Below are 19,926 nucleotides of genomic sequence, written 5' to 3' on the forward strand. Positions count from 1 at the left end.
GTATTCATCAAATACGTATGTACTGTATTTGATGAATAAATGTGGAAATGATACTTATTTCCGATGATACCTTTGATATCCTCACTTTATCTTACCATAAGTGGACAGGCTGATTCGAGAGAGTGATCTACAGCTCAAAGAACTAACCAACCACACACCATAATACAGTGCATAATACGAAGAAAAAATGGTTCTTTATTTAAAACAGATCCATTTAATGATTCTGATTAAATATTACAAATTAAAGGTTGTATCTAATGCCACACTCTGTTTACTATTAATTCAATATATATATATATATATATATATATATATATATATATTAACCTTGAATTTGAATCATCTAATTTAAGTGAAAATGGAGTGAGATTCCAACCGTCAATCCCTCTAGCAAGTTATGAGTTAGCTAGAGTCCACTAATAGCAATAACAGAATGTTGAAGAAGGAGGAAATAACGTGCAAATATCGTTACATCCAAGCCTCAAGCCCCACCATCCTTTTTTTCTTTTTTTGTTTTGCTACATCAGGCATTTTACGTTGTATATGAATGTGAAATATTGAGGCTCTTATATATGAATGTGCAAGTAAATAAATAAATAAATATATAAATTTTTACCCCCCTCCCCCAAGAAATAGTCAATAGCCATTATTGTTATTATTCTGTATTATTGTACTACAAAAACAATTTATTTATAGATTGTATCATTGCTATAACCACTTTGTAAACAAGGATGGGTAGCATTTCATTATTATCTTTTATTTTGTCTTTTTATAAGACAACTTTTGTTATAAATAACTATACACTCTTTTTTAAAGAGGCAATGAATAATATTCAGAGACTCTTAGTTTAGTGTAATAGAAATTTTTATCCTAATTATCGGAAAAGTTTCTTATTTAGCCTGTCCCTATTTTAGTAAATGATACCCTTTTTAAAAATAAAATAAAATAAATGCATAATGGCCTTTTCCCCCAAGGAATCTATTTATAAGAAAAATTTCTTACAGAAGTCCACCTTGTGAGCTTGATCATGGGCCTTTGAGAGCTGGGAATGAATAACCAACTTTTTTTTTTTTTTTTTTTTGAGAAAAATGATTTACCAACCTATAAAAAAAAAAAGTAACTATTTATTGACCCAATTCTTGAGAGTGCTTATCTATCAACTCCACAGAATTCCTAAATAAGAAATTTCTCCGCTCTAACACATCTCTAATAATTGAAATTAGGCTGCACAATGTCTGAGTCTCATTCTTCTTAACATGTTCCAACACCAAACTAGCATCACCTTCAACCAAAATTAAATAATTATAGGACCATACACTTTTACACAAATTTTAACACAATTGTTTTATGCAACTGACTAAGTGGTAGAGAAAAAATGTTGAGTTAATGTGAAAATGTCAAACAATCAATTACAGTTTACCATATAAGATAATTGTGGCAAAGGTGATGTAAAATCTCTGCTCCCAAAATTATTCACCAAAATTCCCTTCCAAATGCTGGCTAGGTCCAAGGCCTATTTCATTGCTAATGCTTCAGCCTTTTTTTTTTTTCTGGTTCACATGTATAATCGTTGTGTCTAGGCTATTTAGCTTGATGCATCGAGAACCCAACATTGGATAGCCATTTTTTTGGAATATTTTTTAGCCATTCTTCAATGGTCTGTTTGGATGATTTGGATTTGGATGGCCCAAATCCAAATCCTTTGTTTGGGTGAAGTTAAAAGAAATGGATTTGGATATGGCCCAAATCCATCTTGAATTTCAGGGGTCCAAATCCATGGATTTTAAATCCCCTCACAAACCCAAGAATTTTGAAATCCCTCGCCCAGCCCTCACGCTCGTGCTCTCTTCTCAATCCTTCATCGGCTCCAGAAACTCTACCAAAAAAAAAAAAAAAACTCTGTCACGCAGACTCACGCTCTCACTTCCTCGACCAAACTTTTCTTCTTTCTCTCTTTCTCGCGACATGGTTTGTCTCTCTCAACTCTTTTCTTCCTCTTTATCCTCTCTATTTCTCTCTTTCTACTAACTACTAAATCCGAATCATAATGGCTTTGGGGTTTTCTGTGGGTTTCTTTTTTTTTTTTTTGTGGGTTTGTTTGGGTTTCCTTTGATTTGTGTGTGGGTTTTGTTTGGGATTCGTTTGATTTGTTTGTGGGTTTTGTTTCATAGTATTTTCAATGATTTGTTTTGGGTTTGTCTTTATTTTCTATTTCTATTTTCTTTTGTGGGTTTGTAATGCAAATGATGTGTTTGATGAAATGCTTCTATGAACTGTCTATGAGTTGTGTAAGTAGTACTTTTACTCTTTGCTCTGTTATGTCCAAAGGGTAGTGGCTGGAGCTACTTGGTTCACACGGCTCTGCTGGAACTACTTGAATTTGTATGACTATTTTTAAAACAATTGAAAGGAAATACCATTTTCTATTAAGGGCTTTGTATCCAGTGCTAAAACTTATCATAAATATGTCCATGGAAGCCTTCTCATGATTTATGCCCGGAAATGGTCTGTCCAAGCCATTTGCACACTGCCTTTTTACTGAGCAATGTCTAATTTTAGTGTCAAATTATATAATATCAGAGTTGGATACTTGGATGCAATTATTGTGTTGTTTCAAGTGGCATACAATAATCTTTCCAATTTATTGCCGAGTAGATGTTAATGTTAATTGTGTTAGAAAAATTTGTTAATGCAAAACTAGTAGGCAATGGTTTGTAATTACTCTGAAATCTTTTTGGAAAAGTATGTTGTTCCATTATTTGCAAAAAAAGCATTTTTCTTCATTTTTTTATTTTATTGTATCTGGTGTCAATTCGGTTTGTTTGTACAAACAAACAAGTTTGTGTATTTGTGGTGGTTTTAGTGAGAGGTACCCAGTATGTTATTAACTGGGATGGCAATAGAAATGGATCTTGTAGTCTTATAATGTCAAGCTAAGCCAAGAATAAAACTTTGGCACAATTCTTTATTGTGCCCAAGTTTTATCTGTTTAGCTAATCATGGTATGTCTTGGTGGGTGGTTCTTTCTATTGGTTGATGAAGACTTTGCAGAACAAGCTCCTCCGTTGTTTCTTCCATATCATCTGTGGAAGGCCCAGTAAAAAGAGTACTTTAAGAAATTAAATAAGAGAGTAGTTTGATGCTTTAAAGCTTAATGTTTAGCATCAGATGTTGAGGGTTATTTGTGTGTGTGTGTGTGTGTGTGTGTGTGTGTGTGTTCAGTTTCATAATTGCCAAAGAAACTCTTGAAGCCTGTTATGTTATAGATGAAAGTTTTGATTTTATTGTGACTTCTTGGTTGTTGAAAAGATTTAGCATATGAGAAATAAACACCTTAAATTTGGAAGTTAGGTTGTCATGTTATCTAATCTACATAGGTATATTTGCTTCTTCCTTAATTTTGTGTGAAGACTGTTGAAATAATTTTGTAACTTATCTATTAGTGGGAACTGAATTTTTGGCTTTATTTTTACTTTTTGAATTCTTACTGCATTGTTGTTTCTCTTAGTGAGAAAGTATTAATTCATTTTTATATGCATAGGATGGCCTAGTATAGATAAACTGTTTGTATGTTTTTTGATTGCTGGATGAAATTGGTTGTCTTTGTTGCAGCAGTGCTGTGTATCCTTTGAATTCTCCCATTGCACAACAACCATGTCAACATTCGTTATCAACAAGTTCTGTAGCTGAGCCTCACCAAAGAAAAAGGAGTAGGAAAGATCCATTAATTGAAGTTGTTGCAGATATTGGTTCCTCACTTTTAATTGTTAAGAACTTTGGAATATTTTTTTAGTTTGAGATTTTGAATGTTGTGAAAAAAACCATGCATTTGGGTTCTCTCTATGTTGATATAGAACATTTTAGTTGTCATTAGTTGGCAAGACATTTCATCGTGACAATTGGATTATCAATGGTTTTTTCATTAAAGTTGTTACTAAAATTAAAATGTTGAAGGATTAAGAAAAATAATAATTAAAAATTTATCTTAAATCCAAATCCAAATTTAGGTATCCAAACAATGGAATTTCAAATCCTTTATTGTTTAAAAAGACCTAAATAAGAAATTTTAAAATCAATGGATTTCAAATCAAGGAATTTCAAATCCAAATCTAAATCCAAATGTTGCCATTCAAACACAACCCAAAGGCATCATCTATTGACAACCCTCCAAAGCTATTGAAATTCTTTATAGTGATAACGACTTCTTCCAAATGAACTTTCTCCTTTTCCATGCAAACTGTATTCTGTAGCTTCCAAATAGAGTCGAATGGTCATGACATCAAATAGGACGTATTCATGCTCTCATATTCTCGAATTCATGCTCTCTTTGGACTTACAATAAACTTCTCCAGTTTCCACTAGCTCTGCACTCTGTAGTGTTAATCGGTAAGGTGCTGATCCTAAATCGATTTTTTATTTGTTTTCCCTATTTCCTCTGCCTCTTATTCTAAGGAGGCCTGGCATCTCGAATCTAGCCAATTTTATAAGTCCTATCCGTAACCACATGACATCCAAGATAGTAAAGCATTCAATTGGTCTGTCTATAATAGAAAAATGTGTAGAATTTACGCAGTTTTATCGTAAAATAATTCACATCAGTCTATGTATAATTATGTAAATTTACAAATTTGCTGCTGTAATCATGTAAATTTACACTAATATTATTCATTTTGCATTTGAATGTTTATTCTTTCTTTACGTATCTTGAGGATAAAAGAAAATAGTAGATGATAGTTGTTGTATATGAGGAAAGAAAAAAAAATTAATCAAGAAAAATTAATATTTAAATTAAATGTAGTATAAAATAGATAATCTAATATGTGGTTTTTTTTTTTCTCAAAAAATAATTTATGGTATTTTAAAAAATGGATATGTAAAATAGAAAAAATAAGTTTTTATACTGAAATAAACATAAATTTCTGCATCAACTATTGGAAATGCTCTTACTTAAAATATTCATGTCCTTTGATAGATCCATGGGTCCATCCAATTATATGAGCCAAAACCGATGGAACCTTAACCGCATGCTCAAAGAAAGGATAGTGATTACCAGGCTTTAACCATTCGTTGGCCCATTAATCCAATGGTTTTGGATTATGGGCTCAAACATCCAAAATTTCTCTTTGGTGGGTCCTTGAGCCCATGCAAACTCAAATGTTTCTGAACCGGCATGAAACCCTAACCACGGACCAAGAGAAATGGTAATAAATAAAGCCAAAAAATATGTGCATCGGTTTGAACAAAGAGTAAATAAGATAATTTTAGAAAGATGGAAAATGTAAAAAACATTATGTAAATGATTGAAATATAAATAACATTAAGGTTGTGTTTAGTTCGAGGGAAAATATTTTCCAACCCTAAAATAAATTCCAAGTGAAAATATATATTTTCAAGTGGTTAATTGCATTCCAAAAAATATTTTCAAGTTTTTGGTTGCGTTTTGAAAATGCTATGAAAAATTGGCAATGACAGAGAACAATGACTAATGATGATGGAGACTAACTATGACCAACAAATGATGATGGTGGAGACAAGTGGTCGTCAATGGTTGGAAACTGGAGACTGAAAATTTTAGAGTGGGTTGGTTGGGTGGCTATCAGTAGGGGTGGAAGTTCAATTGATAAGTTTTGAGTGATTCTAAAAATAATTTACGGAAAATGAAAACATAAACCAATTTCCACCGTAAGTACCTATATTTTACAATCAGGTTGACCAACATTTTCAATTGGCCCAAGTACCAGCACATGCGGAAAATATTTTCTTGAAATCAATTTTTGTCAAACCCACCATAGCCTAAGTAAATCTGTAAATGATGGAATTTAAAATATACTAAGTAAATTGAGGATCCTTGGGTCCATGCAATCAAATAGACATAAATCCGCACAGAACTCTAAACACAGTCAAAAGAAAGGATATGAATTTTGGAGAAAGTTTATCCTGCCTCTAGTGTATGAAAACAGCCCTCTCATAATATATATAGGTTCCACACATTGGTGAGGCCCATTCGTTGTGAGACATCCCATGCATACACCAAATGCAAGATATACTTTCTCTGATTTTTGGGCTTGAAATAGTTGTCATGACAGGCTAATAACACATGAACCCACAAAAGTAAATAAATAAATCATAAGAGTCTCTAAGTGTAATATCCACAAAAACAAAGCTAGAAAGATAAAAAGCTCTCTCACTCTCACACACACACACACACACACACACTTTTCCAAGTACGTAAAAGAGACGGTAAAATAAAATTTTGCCTAAACAAAATGTTGGAAAGTGAGAATAGCTTGAGGATAGTGGTTGTGCTATTGGAAAAGAGTTTGAAGATGAGTGCTTATGGAAATTTTTTAGAGAAAGGGAGAGTTGGTGGTGGAAGAAAGAAGCAAAATGTGTGAAATGGAGAGGTAAAGGGTTTTGGAAAGAAGGAAAAGAAAGAAAATATAAGATTTTTTGTGTGAGAAAAATAAAGAAAATCAAAGAGGAAAAAAAAAAAAGAAAAAAAAGAGGGGGTTCCAATTTGATAGATCAAAAGAGGGAGAGGGAGTTTTTGTGGACGAAAGAAGAAAGAAAAATTAAAGGAGTCTTGAGTGGCTGGATATAGAGAGAACAAAAATAGAGAGCTTCGTGTGAAAAAAATAAAAAGAAAAAAGAAAGAGAAAAAGAAAAAGAAAAAGAAAGAGAGGTTAATTTCACTTTGCCTTCCTAAAGTATAAAGACAAGTTCAGTTAGAAAATTGAGCAATGTCCCCTTCAATTTGCCTCTATTATTAAAAATTTTATCAATTTCAATATTTTTCACAAAAATTTCAATTACCTTGACTTGCATGCCAAATCCAATTATATTTTATTTAAGGGTTATGTTAACTAGTGCTCTTAGGGTATTGGTTAACAATTCATTTTAAGAAAGTTTTGACACAAATTTTATAGAAATGAAAATAAGTTTAAAAACATTAATTGTTTTATTTAATTATTAACAAAAAAAAAATGTTAATCTTACCCATAAAATCTAAGATTTAATTCTTATACCAAAATTAGATAAAGTGTGAAATTAGAGGGAACTTGGTATTCTCACTATCGAAAAGGGTGAAATTTTCCCTCTTCAATCTAAGGATGGGCCCTCCAGCTTGCATATAGTTGGCTTGAGACTATTAAGAATGTCTGTAACTCCTTGGGTGAGGTTTCATTTTGTTGGATCATGGATCCATTGAGAAGAAGATATGGCTACTTAAAATCTAACTAAATGGTCTATCAACCATTCTATTCTTCGGCTGTTTTGAATTGGGCGTTGTCCCCTAAGGGCTAAGGCCCATGTCATCTTGGAGGAGCCATCTCTCTAGTGTATTTTGTTGGTGTGCCTATGTTGTTTTTGTTTTTCTGTTGATGTTGATGTTGATAAAAAAAAATTATTCATAAAAATAAAAAATAAAAAAGATGAAGAACAATAATTTATGGTGCACTTAGGGCTGTAAATGAACCAAGCCGATCATGAACAACTCGGATTCAGCTGGATAAACAGCTCATTCATGTTTGTTTATTTATAAATAAGCCAAATTTGAGCCTTAGTTTTTAGCTCATTTAATAAACAAGCCAAGCCCAATCAAAAAAATTTGTTCACGAATAAACTCGTAAGCTATTAGGCTTGATACATAACAATTCAAGTATAAACTCATTTATAAGTTTATATGTGTTAGCTAAATATACTCATTACACATATCTTAATACTGACATGGCCAACATAGGACCACTACTTATTACCTTAATTTTTTTTCTTCTCTCTAAATTGATTAAGAACCACTTTAGACTATAATTACATTTAAAAATAAATTAATTAAGTAAGTAAGCCACATATAATACTTTCCTATCAATCATTTAAAGTAAAATTATGAAACATGTTAGTATTTTTCTCATTCATAATAGTTACAAATAAGTATCTTTCTAGTTCTTCACCATCTAACGTAAATGTAAAAATTGTATTTTGAACAACTACTGAAGCTGTAGACAAAAAATGATAAATGAATGAATTTAATTATAAAAATTTTTAATTTGAATAATGGCTAATCATAAGTATGCATGATAAAATAAATATACTATTTTTTTTTTCTTAATTTTAGAGATTAAAGCATTTAATAATGTAATTTTTTTTAGATCTCAAGCTCAAAAACTTGACCCAAACTTGAGTTTGAGCTTGATATTAAGATTGAGTTTGGCTTGACTAATTAATCAAGCCAAATTAAGTCAAGATCAAGTTTTTTGGTTTTTCCACGAGTTTAACCCCAAACACTATTGTAAGGACGTGATTCGTAACGAACCGTAACAGTGTTAGGTTCGCACGTAAAAAGGCCCAGACAATATGATTTGTAGAGCGTGGATTTGGAAGGTTAAGCCTTGGTCGCCATACGGTGGGTTATTTGTGATATCCATACAGGTTAAGTTGTCTTCGCCCTAGGAGTCTTTCTCCTGGAGGTGGGCTGGGAGGTTCTGGTTTTTGGCCATTTTTCCCAGCCCCTGCTATGAATTACTTACTTTTCCTTTTATACTAGCTTGTGTTTTTTTATCCTTCGTCCACGTGTAGGATCGACATTCCAAGACTAATACTTGTCCCATCAGCCCATACCCGAAGTGGTTGGGGGTGGTTGAAAAAGCTGGAGAGTATGGCTCTGTCAGGTGCAGAGTATTGAATGGCAGTAAGGGCAGTTTTCTCTGGTCGTTACACTTTCCAGCATACCCTTTTCTATTGGCACAGATATTTTAGATTTTTTCCCAAATTGTTTCTATACCATTTTTGGCCTTTCTTCTTGTGAGATCTCAGACATACCGAGGACTGAATCGTCCTCGGCTGTGTCCCAAGGTTATTTCGTACTTGTATTGTCGAGCCTGGGCCATCACCTTCCTCGGCTTGGGCCTTTGGACCCCAACGAGTAAATGGGCCTGGCCCACGAATTATTGGGCCCCACAATAGCCCCTCAAAACCCTGCCGTCCAACCTCTTGGTTGGAGAGGAGGATTTTGGTAATACCAAGCCTTTACTATAGCTCGTTTAACTCAGCATTTTATTAATGTTAGCGTCTCCTCATCTGCCCAGGAAATGTACCGGTCTACGAGACATTCCTCTGAATTCATTCACAACGCGTTTATGCCGTTTGGCTATCCAAAACGTGCCTTTAATAGTTTCCCTTTACGAGGCCATTCAAATTCAATGGTTATTGATGGTGCGGAGAAGTGGAGCGGGCATATTCTCGTTTACAGGTTTTCTTGGAGATCTGGACATATTAAATACCTTCCGTTTCGCCCCTCATATAAAAAGAAACAACAAGAGGTTATTTCTCCTGTACACGAATCCCTTTAATCCCCCTGAAATCTGAAACCCTTAGACTCCTCCAGAGTCTACTTTTACCCGCTGGTTATACTTTGATTTGTAATTCGTTCAAAATAGGAGCAAGTAATGAAGGAGCCATTCCCTTCTCAGAAATTCCATGTTCTTATGAAGCTAAAGATGGCTCGGTCGGGGCAGGGATGGCAGAGACTCAAGATGCTTCTCACCCTCCTTTTAGCCAAAATCCGAAGCAGGGGCTCGTCTCGTCAGGCCTTTGGCGCGACTGAGCTGGGGTCACCCATTATCAGTACCAGCCACTCTCTTGCGAGCATAGCTAACATGGCACCAGCGTGTTAGGAGTCAGGACTGATACAGGGACAAAATATCCCTGCTTCTTCCTCTCTTCCTCCACTGGTGACTCTCTTTTTCTTTCTTTCTTCTTCTTTCCACCGCCAGATCCATCCTGGCGCTTTTCCTTCTTCCTCTTCTTCTCCTCCTTCTTTCTTTTCATCTCCTCCCTCTTCTTCTCCTCCTTCTTTCTCTTCATCTCCTCCATCTTCTTCTGAAGAAGGTCCTCCTCTCAATATGGGCGCTACTGGGGCAGAGTTTGGAAGGACTTCGAAGGCCAATTTAAGAAGACATTTGAACGTTTATTTGTTATATTGTTGTTGTTTTTCCTTTATTATTTTTGTAATCCACTTTCTGTATAGGCTTGTTTAAGCCCTTCTTTTTACGTTGTAATACCTCTTTATATTAATAAAAGTTGTTATTGCTTTACTTCACACACTCTATCTCTTCATTTCTGAAATGGTTACGCCGTGAATAGACATACTATCTTGTAAATTCTTTTTATTTTTACACTTTGACCGATGTCTAAGACCGAAATCCCAGTTAATAAAAAGATCTTACTCTGTGTTTATAGACACTATCCGACTTAATACTACTGAATCGAATTAGTGATACTTAGGGTTGAGACCCCTATTAAGAAGAAAAAGAAAGGAACATTATGGTGAACTTATTAAGGCGGCTTGGCACAATACCGCCGACCTTAGAGTACAATACTTAGAGCTGAAATCCCTTATCAAAGAAAAAGGCGCTATTATGAACTTATGAGTGCTGTTCGGCACAATAATACAGACTTGAACTAATGACACTTAGGGTCAAAATTCTTGCTAAGGAAAAGATATTATCACGACTTTAATAGAATTGTTTGGCACCACAATGCCGACCTGCGAAAACAACACTTACCCCAAAATAGCCGAGACGACAATTGAATGCTCGGTGCGGCGTAGGAAGTAATCATCCGAAGACATACAACCCCCAAAATGAACAGCCCCTCCAGGTTGCTGAATAGTAGGGCGTTTCACCATCTTCTTAACAACTTTAATAGCTTTAACCTTTTATGGTATTTGAGCCGAGGATTGAGTAACTTAAGATTTTTTTTAAGTAGCCGACCTTACGAAACTCAGTTTTTCTTCCAAAACTCAGTTTTGCATCTAAGTAGTTGGTTTCCCCATAGGTTTGAGTCCGAGGACCATATAGTACCTTGATTCTGTCCAAAACTCAGTTTTCTCATCTAAGTAGTTGGTTTCCCCAGAGGTTTGAGTCCGAGGACCATACAATACCTTGGTTCTGTCCAAAACTCAGTTTTCTCATCTAAGTAATTGGTTTCCCCATAGGTTTGAGTCCGAGGACCATACAATACCTTCGTTCTGTCCAAAACTCAGTTTTCTCATCTAAGTAGTTGGTTTCCCCATAGGTTTGAGTCCGAGGACCATACATTACCTTGGGTCTGTCCAAAACTCAGTTTTCTCATCTAAGTAATTGGTTTCCCCATAGGTTTAAGTCCGAGGACCATACAATACCTTGATTCTATCAAAAACTCAGTTTTCTCATCTAAGTAATTGGTTTCCCCATAGGTTTGAGTCCGGGGACCATACAATACCTTGAGTCTGTCCAAAACTCAGTTTTTGGCGTGGGACCTTGGCTTTAGGGAAATTAGCTCCTTGGCCAAGCCCCTAAAGCCATCCATGCGATTGACGCTACCAAGCGTAGCCCCTAGTCAAGAATCGTAACCCCTAGCGGAACTTTACACTAGAACTTTATAACCAGCTGTTAGAAATGACAAAGGAACTCTCTCGACCTACTGCCTATGCCAACACACAAGCCTTTCCTACAGACAGCGCCAATTGTAAGGACACGATTCGTAACAAACCGTAACAGTATTGGGTTCGCACGTAAAAATGCCCAAACAATGTCATTTGTAGAGCGTGGGTTTAGAAGGCTAGGCCTTGGTCGCCAGACGGTGGGTTATTCGTGATATCCATACATGGTTAAGTTGTCTTCGCCCTAAAAGTCTTTCTCTTGGAGGCGGGCTAGGAGGCTCTGGTTTTTGGCCATTTTTCCCAGCCCCTGCTATGAATTACTTACTTTTCCTTTTATACTAGCCTGTGTTTTTTTATCCTTTGTCCACGTGTAGGATCGACATTCCAAAACCGATACTTGTCCCATCAGCCCATACCCGGAGTGGTTGGGGGTGGTTGAAAAAGCTGGAGAGTATGGCTCTGTCAGGTGCAGAGTATTGAATGGCAGTAAGGGCAGCTTTCCCTGGTCGTTACACTTTCCAGTATACCCTTTTCTATTGGCACAGATATTTTAGATTTTTTCCCAAGTTGTTTCTATACCATTTTTGGCATTTCTTCTTGTGAGATCTCGAACATGCCGAGGACTGAATCGTCCTCGGCTGTGTCCCAAGGCTATTTCGTACTTGTATTGCCGAGCCCGAGCCATCACCTTCCTCGGTTTGGGCTTTTGGACCCCAACGAGTAAATGGGCCTGGCCCACGAATTATTGGGCCCCACAACTATTTTTAGGCTTATCACAAGCTAAAGTCAAGCTTGAACTTTTGATTTTTCTTGACGAGCTAAGTTTCTTGAACATACACTACTCAACAAAGTTCAGCTCGTTTAGAGCATGTACTACATGAAATTAACATGGAAAAAAGTGACAGCCGACCAATTTACAATTGCAATAGTACAATACAATAGCAAAATTATCAGCTGCAAACTAAGAACAAAATTATTAAGTTTGTAAATTTGTTACATTAAAAAAAAATAAAAGAAAAACCTCTATCCAACCAAATCAAAAACTCAAATTTCACAAATTTCATGAGTTTATAAATCTATTACATAATTAAAAATAAAATAAGAAATCACCTTTATCCAAACCAAATAAAATACCTAAATCTCCCATTAATTCGTAGATTACAACCACCACATTGTTATAATCAAGCAGCAAACTCAAATAAAGCTATCAAACCAAATAGAAGACCAATGTCAACCATGGAAATAGAGTCCTAGGGAGAAGCTTGTTGTGGGTCTAGATGTGAAGGATGAGCACCAAATCATGGATATCGCATATCGGTACTAGCGGAGTCTATCTAAGAGGCTGGGAGCAGAAAAATATATTTGAGTTGAAGTAGATAACGAAGGCGAGTGGGTTGAGGACAAGCCAAGGTTCAGGGAGGTCTAGAATAACTCGGAGAAGGGAACTGAGTCAACAATGGAATAGTGAAGATGGAGGTGGACGAGGACAAGAGATCTGTGGTATTAACTCTTATGATTTTCTTTAAATTTTTTATTTAAAAATCCCATATGGCCCATTTTGTTGTTGGATAAAAGTATTTCTCCAAAAAAGAGTTGTTGGATAAAATTGGTATTTCATGTTACTTTTATTCTTTTGGGAAAAAAAATTTTCTATCTTATCTTCTAAACCTATTAATTTTATGTTTTTATGTTTGAAAATGAACAGATATCCAAAATCCAAATTCATACTTTTTCAATTAAATCCAACGAAATCACAACAATTACGAATATAATCCAAGAAAACAACAATGCAATTTTCAAAATTTTATTTTCTTTATGATGTACGAACAATAATTTCTTCAAAAGATTTTATTGAGAAAGTAATAATATATTGAGGATATTTGTTCATTTCCTAAACATAAAGATGAAAATTGTGAACTATCACAAATATAAAGGAGGAAAGTGTTTTTCCCTCTATTTAGTTATTTATTTATTTATTGTAAGTAATAATAAGAATTGGCACATGATTTGTGAAAATATAATATTTTGCTAAATTACAAATTACACCCTCTAACTTTGAATTAAATTAAATTCATTTGTATAAGTTCGTTCTCATTCAATTCAAATCCTATAAATTTTTACTTCGTTCTCTTCGGTTCTCCTATCCACTTCCATTAGAAGATTTTTGTCTAGTGTTCTTAAACAATTGTTTTAAACAATGTCGTTTTAAGTGTTATTGTTGACGTAATTTTAATGGGATTGACAGAAAGAATATATTGAATAAATTGTAAATTTAAAAGATTTAATTTAACGAAAGTGAAGTTATAAAATTTGAATTTTAGGCAAAATCAAAGGATTCCATTTATAATTTTTTTTTTAATTATACTTTAGCGAAATTTGTTAGCATCATACAATTTTGCCTATTATAAATAATTGAATGACAACATTTTGCATTTGCATACTTTCGTTGAGGTGGCGGCTTTGAAGTTTGAACTTGACCCATAGTTTAAACTTTAAAGAGTAAAATTAAATCCAACGAGTGAAAGATTTGGCACCAATAGTAATGGGTCGTGCATTGGGAGTCCAAATCTTTTGTTTTGTTCTTTCTATTCCACTATATACTTCACAAATAAAAACATGTCATATGTCACCACCGTACACTTTTAGTGCGATGGTCACTCCACAAGTATAAGTGCTTGTAGAGTGTGGGAGGTAAGGGCCGGAGTTCAAGTTTTCAGGAGGGAACTTCACACACATATATAGTTAGATTATATTAGAATAGAATTCTATCTTAAAAAAAAAAAAAAAAATGTCATATATCCACCTAATTTATCGTAATATTGCTCAAATTTGATGAAAAAAAAAAGGAAAAATTATTTTATTTTAAAAAAATCTAGTTTAATTATTTATACGGCAAATCACTCCACAAGTATAAGTGCTTGTAGAGTGTGGGGGTAAGGGCCGGAGTTCAAGTTTTCAGGAGGGAACTTCACACATATATATAGTTAGATTATATTAGAATAGAATTCTATCTTAAAAAAAAAAAAAAAAAAATGTCATATATCCACCTAATTTATCGTAATATTGCTCAAATCTGATGAAAAAAAAAAAAGGAAAAATTATTTTATTTTAAAAAAATCTAGTTTAATTATTTATACGGTAAATCACTCCACAAGTATAAGTGCTTATAGAGTGTGGGGGGTAAGGGCCGGAGTTCAAGTTTTCAGAAAGGAACTTCACACACATATATAATTAGATTATATTAGAATAGAATTCTATCTTAAAAAAAAAAAAAAAAAATGTCATATATCCACCTAATTTATCGTAATATTGCTCAAATCTGATGAAAAAAAAAGGAAAAATTATTTTATTTAAAAAAAATCTAGTTTAATTATTTATACGGTAAAAATGAGATTAAAACTGGATTTACAGAATAACCCCACAACAAATAAAGTAATTTAGTCTTACAATAACCCAAATCAATCAATAATACAATTGTTTACATTGCAATTTGCAATGCGACCAACATACTCAGTCCTAGGGAGATGCTCTCCTGGTGCTCCGTGAGTTGGTACCTCGTCGAGTGTATCAAATTGTTTAATCCGCGTAATCCAAGCCGATTTCTTTCAGTTTGTAGTCTTTTTTGCACAAATCCCAACATAAAAAGGTTCACTACTGGTTGAGTGGTTGGCTCCTTAATCTAGACATATCACATCTCACGAAAATCATCATCACGATTGAATATAATAATTGCTAATTTAAAATGAAGATTGAATCCAACTAATTATTTTTGTCCTTTTAACTTAAATTATTAAAAAACAAATTATTTTTGTCCTCTAAACTTTTTTTTTTTTTTCTATCTTCAAATTATTGAAAAATGTTCTCATCGTATTTTTGTTTCTAAATTATAAGGAAAAAAAAAATCTCTTCACAAAATATTTTTGAAAAATTAGAGAGGAAAAAAATCTATTAGTAAAGTCTTTGAGACCAAAATATAATTTAACCTGAATTTTTTTTTAGAATTAACAATATATCAATTTGTAAAAATTATTAATAAAAAATTTATAATATTCTTAGCACCGTTGTAGGGCGCTAAGGACATGACTTTGTGATGTCTAATAATTGTAGAATCAATTATCTTGTATACAATTTGAAGCAATCTTAAATTGGGTCAATTGCCCAATTGTTCTTACATAACATGGCAAAATAGGTCCCATCCAAAAAAAAAAAAAAAAAACATGGCAAAATAGGCGGGTCAGTTTGGGTTTGGATCGGGTCAATTGGATTGCGAATCAAACGGGATGCTGGTAAAAAACATGTCATTTTAAGCGAGTTAAAATGGGTTTGAGTCAATCGGGTTGCGGGCCGGGTTGATCCGTATTTTTTACATGAATTTTTTTTTTTTAAGAAAATATGTATTTGCCATTTAGAAAGTTATGCAACAAACTACTTGATGTAAAATACATTACTTTGAATTCACCACTTATAATAAGAATGAATTACACTTATTAATATTTATTCAATAATTTTAAAATTATATAAATCCTAACATTGCTATCTAAAACAAAATAACATAAAGATAAGTAAAACAAATAAACATGTTTTATTTTTACACAATATCAACATGCCAAAATATAAAACAAAATTACAAATGACTTATTGGATAATTCATTTAAAAAAGAATAAAAACATATAAGAAATTTACAATCTTGAAAATTAATTTTATAATCTATTGTTAATTGTAGTTAACACTCTATTTTAATTTGAGATATATATTAAAATTTGATTGTTTACTTATTTATACATGATCTCTTTTATGAATATCATACCATTGTTAAGCAATACACACTCTAGAAAATATCATAATTTATTTTGAAAAGCCATTTATTTTGGACATAAATTGTTAAAAAATAGGTTTAAGCATTTATAATTTATGTTAATTTGATACTTTGACTTCAGTATTTTCACACTTGTGAATATTTTTCACACGTCTACAAATTTAAATCTATATTTTTAACTGTACTATAACCAGATTATCTTAGTATGTTCTTTGCTATTTGATATATAAAAAAATCTTTACTCATGACAGAATGTTCAATCATTCATCTTTCAATTAATTTGCATATAGTTATGTAAATGTCTTAATTGTTTCCTTAAAGCTCACAATAAACAATTAAACCAATAGTCTTAATTTTATTATTTTTTTATACCAAAAAAAAAAAGTTTTAAAAAATGGTTCAGGTTTGGGTCGAACAGCAAAAGTATGGATTGGATCACTAGTCAATCCATTTTTGCTTCGCGTAAAAAAAAATAATAATAAAAAAAAATCAAATTCGAATTAGGTATTTTTCAAGTCGGGTTGGGTCAGAAAATTCTTACCTGTTTTGTCTACTTCCCTACTAGTCCTTTACCCAAACAGTTTCAAATTTGGAAGAGAGGCAATGCATAAAAACATGGCTCCATCAATGCTGAAATTTTGGCAAAAATAATGGAGGGTAAAGAATCTACATATATAGTGTATGTTTTAGCACAGCTGCAAAAGTAAGACCCTCCCACGTACAAGTATGGATAACAGGCTGAAATTTACAATGGGACAAAAACAGCCCTGACAACCCGTTTGTCAACTAGCTTCACGTGACCTGACCCGACACGGGATACCAAAAACCAGGGCAATAAGGCACAGAGGCCACGGCCCCCCTTTTTAAACAAACAGAAACAGAGAAACTAGAATGATTAGGGGCAAAACGGGAAACCAAGAAATGGACGGTGCTGATGAGGACTCCTCATTCTCGAATTGCAGGGAATCAACGGCCAGCGGCATGTTCTCTTGGTCGGGGCTACACGTGGACTCGTGTAGCAGAGGGTGCGCACTGTACATGATGGCGCGTAATACAGCAGAGACCGTTGGAATGTAAGCCGTTTTGTTACGGGCAAGAAGCCACGTCAGCCCCATGAGCTGGCAGTCCCTGTTGAACATCTTGCTTGCTCTGTCGGTTGTGGGCTTGTCCCCCGTTCCGTTTTTGTACCCACCCTTCAGCTGTAGATATCAACAATATACAAGGGTATTTTAGTCAATGCAAATTCAATTATCGTATTTTCATAAAAGTTGAAAAAAAAATTTTAGTGAAATTGGTATTTGTGTTAGCGTGAATAAGAAGTAAATCTTGGTGAATGTCCGAATCGTGTGTGATTGACAAGATGGGAAAAGAGGAGAGGATGCACATTGTAAGGTCATTTTCTAGGGTGTATCAGAATGACTGTGGTTTTACGTTCATAAAATGGCAAAGCGTGACTTCCACTTTCATTGTCATGTTAGATGTGCCACTTATCATCAGGTTTGAGGCAAATCAATATCTTTCATTTGTTAAAAATGTGTACCCTTGGGCTTTGCTAGAGCTTATTTTCTTGCTTTGTTTAAAAATTATGATTGTAATTGGGATAGTTTATATTAGACATTTTTTTTTAAAAGTTTATTTTCAACTAACTTGTAGTTTTATTTATAATATTTTCAATAAATTTTTTTTAATTTCAACTAAATATCGGATCCTAAGTTGGCAAAAAGTTTTTATTTTTTAATAAAAAAAATCGGTTGGACAAAAGTATATCTGAATTTAAAAAATACCAAACCAAACATGCACTAACTATGACCCAATTAATAATGAATTTGGCATTAGAGCATCGGACACATGTCCGAAAATAAACCAGTCCTGATTAATGATAATCCGGTCATGCAGATAGAATTTTATGTAAGAATCTACAAAATGAGCGTGTGGAGTGAACTTATTTCAGTCCAATGGACAGAAATTTAACCTATAAATCTTAAACAAGTACCTCTATCTCATAAAAAAATACCGTAACTCAAAAATACCAACTTAACATATCAGGATTTGGGAACAATACTAAAATATAACGAATAAAAATCCAACAATGCATGAGACCTTCACTGCAATTGCCATGCTAAAAGCTTGAATGCCCATAGCCTAATTCCTACCTCAATATTAGATTATAGACCAATCCAATCATTCCCATATGATCATAATTTCAAAGCTAAGTACATGACTTTCAAAGTTAGGTAACACCCCACCCACCTCCCCTCCATATAAATCCAAACTATTAAACTAAAAAAGAACCACGTTGGATAACAAATCCGGGAACCACTACACTTAATAAATCAATTCTTGACAATGCAAAAATCTATAATTCTTGAAAGTTCAATAATTGAAATTGAAATTGAAATTGAAAGTGAAAGTGAAAACTGACCTTTTGGAGTGCCCCAAGGCACTTAGTACAGCCAGAATAAGAAGAATTGCGGCAATTCCTCTCCAAGTTTTTGACTGCAGCAGTAGGAGTGGCATTATGAAACCCAGTAACATTAAAAGCCGCTGGACAGCTCAGTGAGCTGATCTGGTGCAGCCGAATCCCACAGAAACAAAGTATAGCATCGCAACTCGCGTTTGGCTGTGGGAGCCGAATGTTTCGGCTCAGCAACGAGCTCTGCAGCGCATTAACGCACTTCTGTGAGTCATCTGGCATCATTGGGAGATCGGCTTCGGCTCCAGTTGGAGCCGAAGCCGATTGAACCTGTAGAGCTGTCCTGGCGTGAGCCGCGTAGAGCCACGCGGCTAAGACTGGACAGCATCGGCTTCGGTCGAGGTTTTTCCCGCAGGCTTCGTTGACGCCGCCGAATAGCTCGGCTGAGAGGTCTAGCCGGCAGGTTTGGCTCTGGGTTTGAACCGGGAAAGCTGGGACAGTGTTTGGGGTTGAGTACACGCCAGGGTCTAGTGGTTGGTCGTGGCCGTTAACGGGTTCAGAAAGTATACCGGCGCGAGCGTTAAAAAACGTAATCCATAATACAATGCAAGCTGACCTGAAAATGAACGTTAACGACACCATCTTAAGGGTAAGGTTTTGGAGTTGGGAGCTTGACACTTTTGGTTTGGTTTGGTTTGGTTTTTGGTGTTTTCTGAGAGTGGTAGTGAGAGGGTTACTTGGGTTTTGTTTGGAAAGCGAGAAAAAAAAAAAAGAAATGATTGTCGTGAAAAGTTGGAAAAAGATGGGAAAGGTAGGACATTCACTTGGGAAATTGGAAGAAAAGAGAGATGGGGTGTAAAGTCTAAAGCCGAAAACTTTGAATCAAGTTGCTTTTAAAGGGTTAATCAAGGTGAGAACTTTATGTTTCTGTGAAATTATGGGATGGTTAAAGTTGAAAAAGAAGAAAAGGATTCAGGAGAGATTCAATTATTGAAGAACCCTACATGAGCAAATGAAAATATATGTTGTTTCTCTCTCTCTCTCTCTCTCTTTGGCCTCTCTTGTCTCTTGAGCTTCTTCTCTCTAATAAGAGCTAAGAATGATGTTTATATGATGGGGGGTTTCATATTCATAATCCACGTGAATAGTCCCACTCTCACTTCACTTCAGTGTATTGGTCATGAGGACTAAACTAGTAGGACTTGGAGTCTAGGAGGCTCCAATGTCACGAAGCAAAGTGAGCACTCATTAAACTACATTATCATATATTATTTTATTTT

The 19,926-nt window shown here is 34.4% G+C and overlaps 1 protein-coding gene and 1 long non-coding RNA gene across 2 annotated transcripts; one reads left to right on the forward strand and one right to left on the reverse strand.

Annotated features, from left to right (window-relative positions):
• Nucleotides 1-1,693: 1,693 nt before the first annotated feature.
• On the forward strand, nt 1,694-3,691 carry LOC115955050. The gene is made up of 2 exons (XR_004084015.1): nt 1,694-1,968; nt 3,613-3,691. It is a non-coding gene; the product is annotated as an uncharacterized LOC115955050 (long non-coding RNA).
• A 13,195-nt stretch (nt 3,692-16,886) lies between these two features.
• Nucleotides 16,887-19,926, reverse strand: LOC115957755 (uncharacterized GPI-anchored protein At4g28100). The gene is made up of 2 exons (XM_031076077.1): nt 18,656-19,926; nt 16,887-17,432 (listed from the first exon to the last, which is right to left on the reverse strand). Exons 1-2 carry the CDS (start codon nt 19,286-19,288, stop codon nt 17,097-17,099), a joined length of 969 nt encoding a protein of 322 aa, XP_030931937.1. The 5' UTR covers nt 19,289-19,926; the 3' UTR covers nt 16,887-17,096.

This window comes from Quercus lobata, chromosome 8 (genome assembly GCF_001633185.2).
Source record: "Quercus lobata isolate SW786 chromosome 8, ValleyOak3.0 Primary Assembly, whole genome shotgun sequence".
NCBI classification, from domain to species: Eukaryota; Viridiplantae; Streptophyta; class Magnoliopsida; order Fagales; family Fagaceae; genus Quercus; species Quercus lobata.

Excerpts from the sequence above, each read along its gene's own strand:
- LOC115957755 (XM_031076077.1), bottom strand. The coding sequence starts at position 19,288 with ATGGTGTCGTTAACGTTCATTTTCAGGTCAGCTTGCATTGTATTATGG. Across the intron at positions 17,433-18,655 it reads GCCTTGGGGCACTCCAAAAG|CTGAAGGGTGGGTACAAAAA; the intron begins GTCAGTTTTCAC and ends TGATATCTACAG.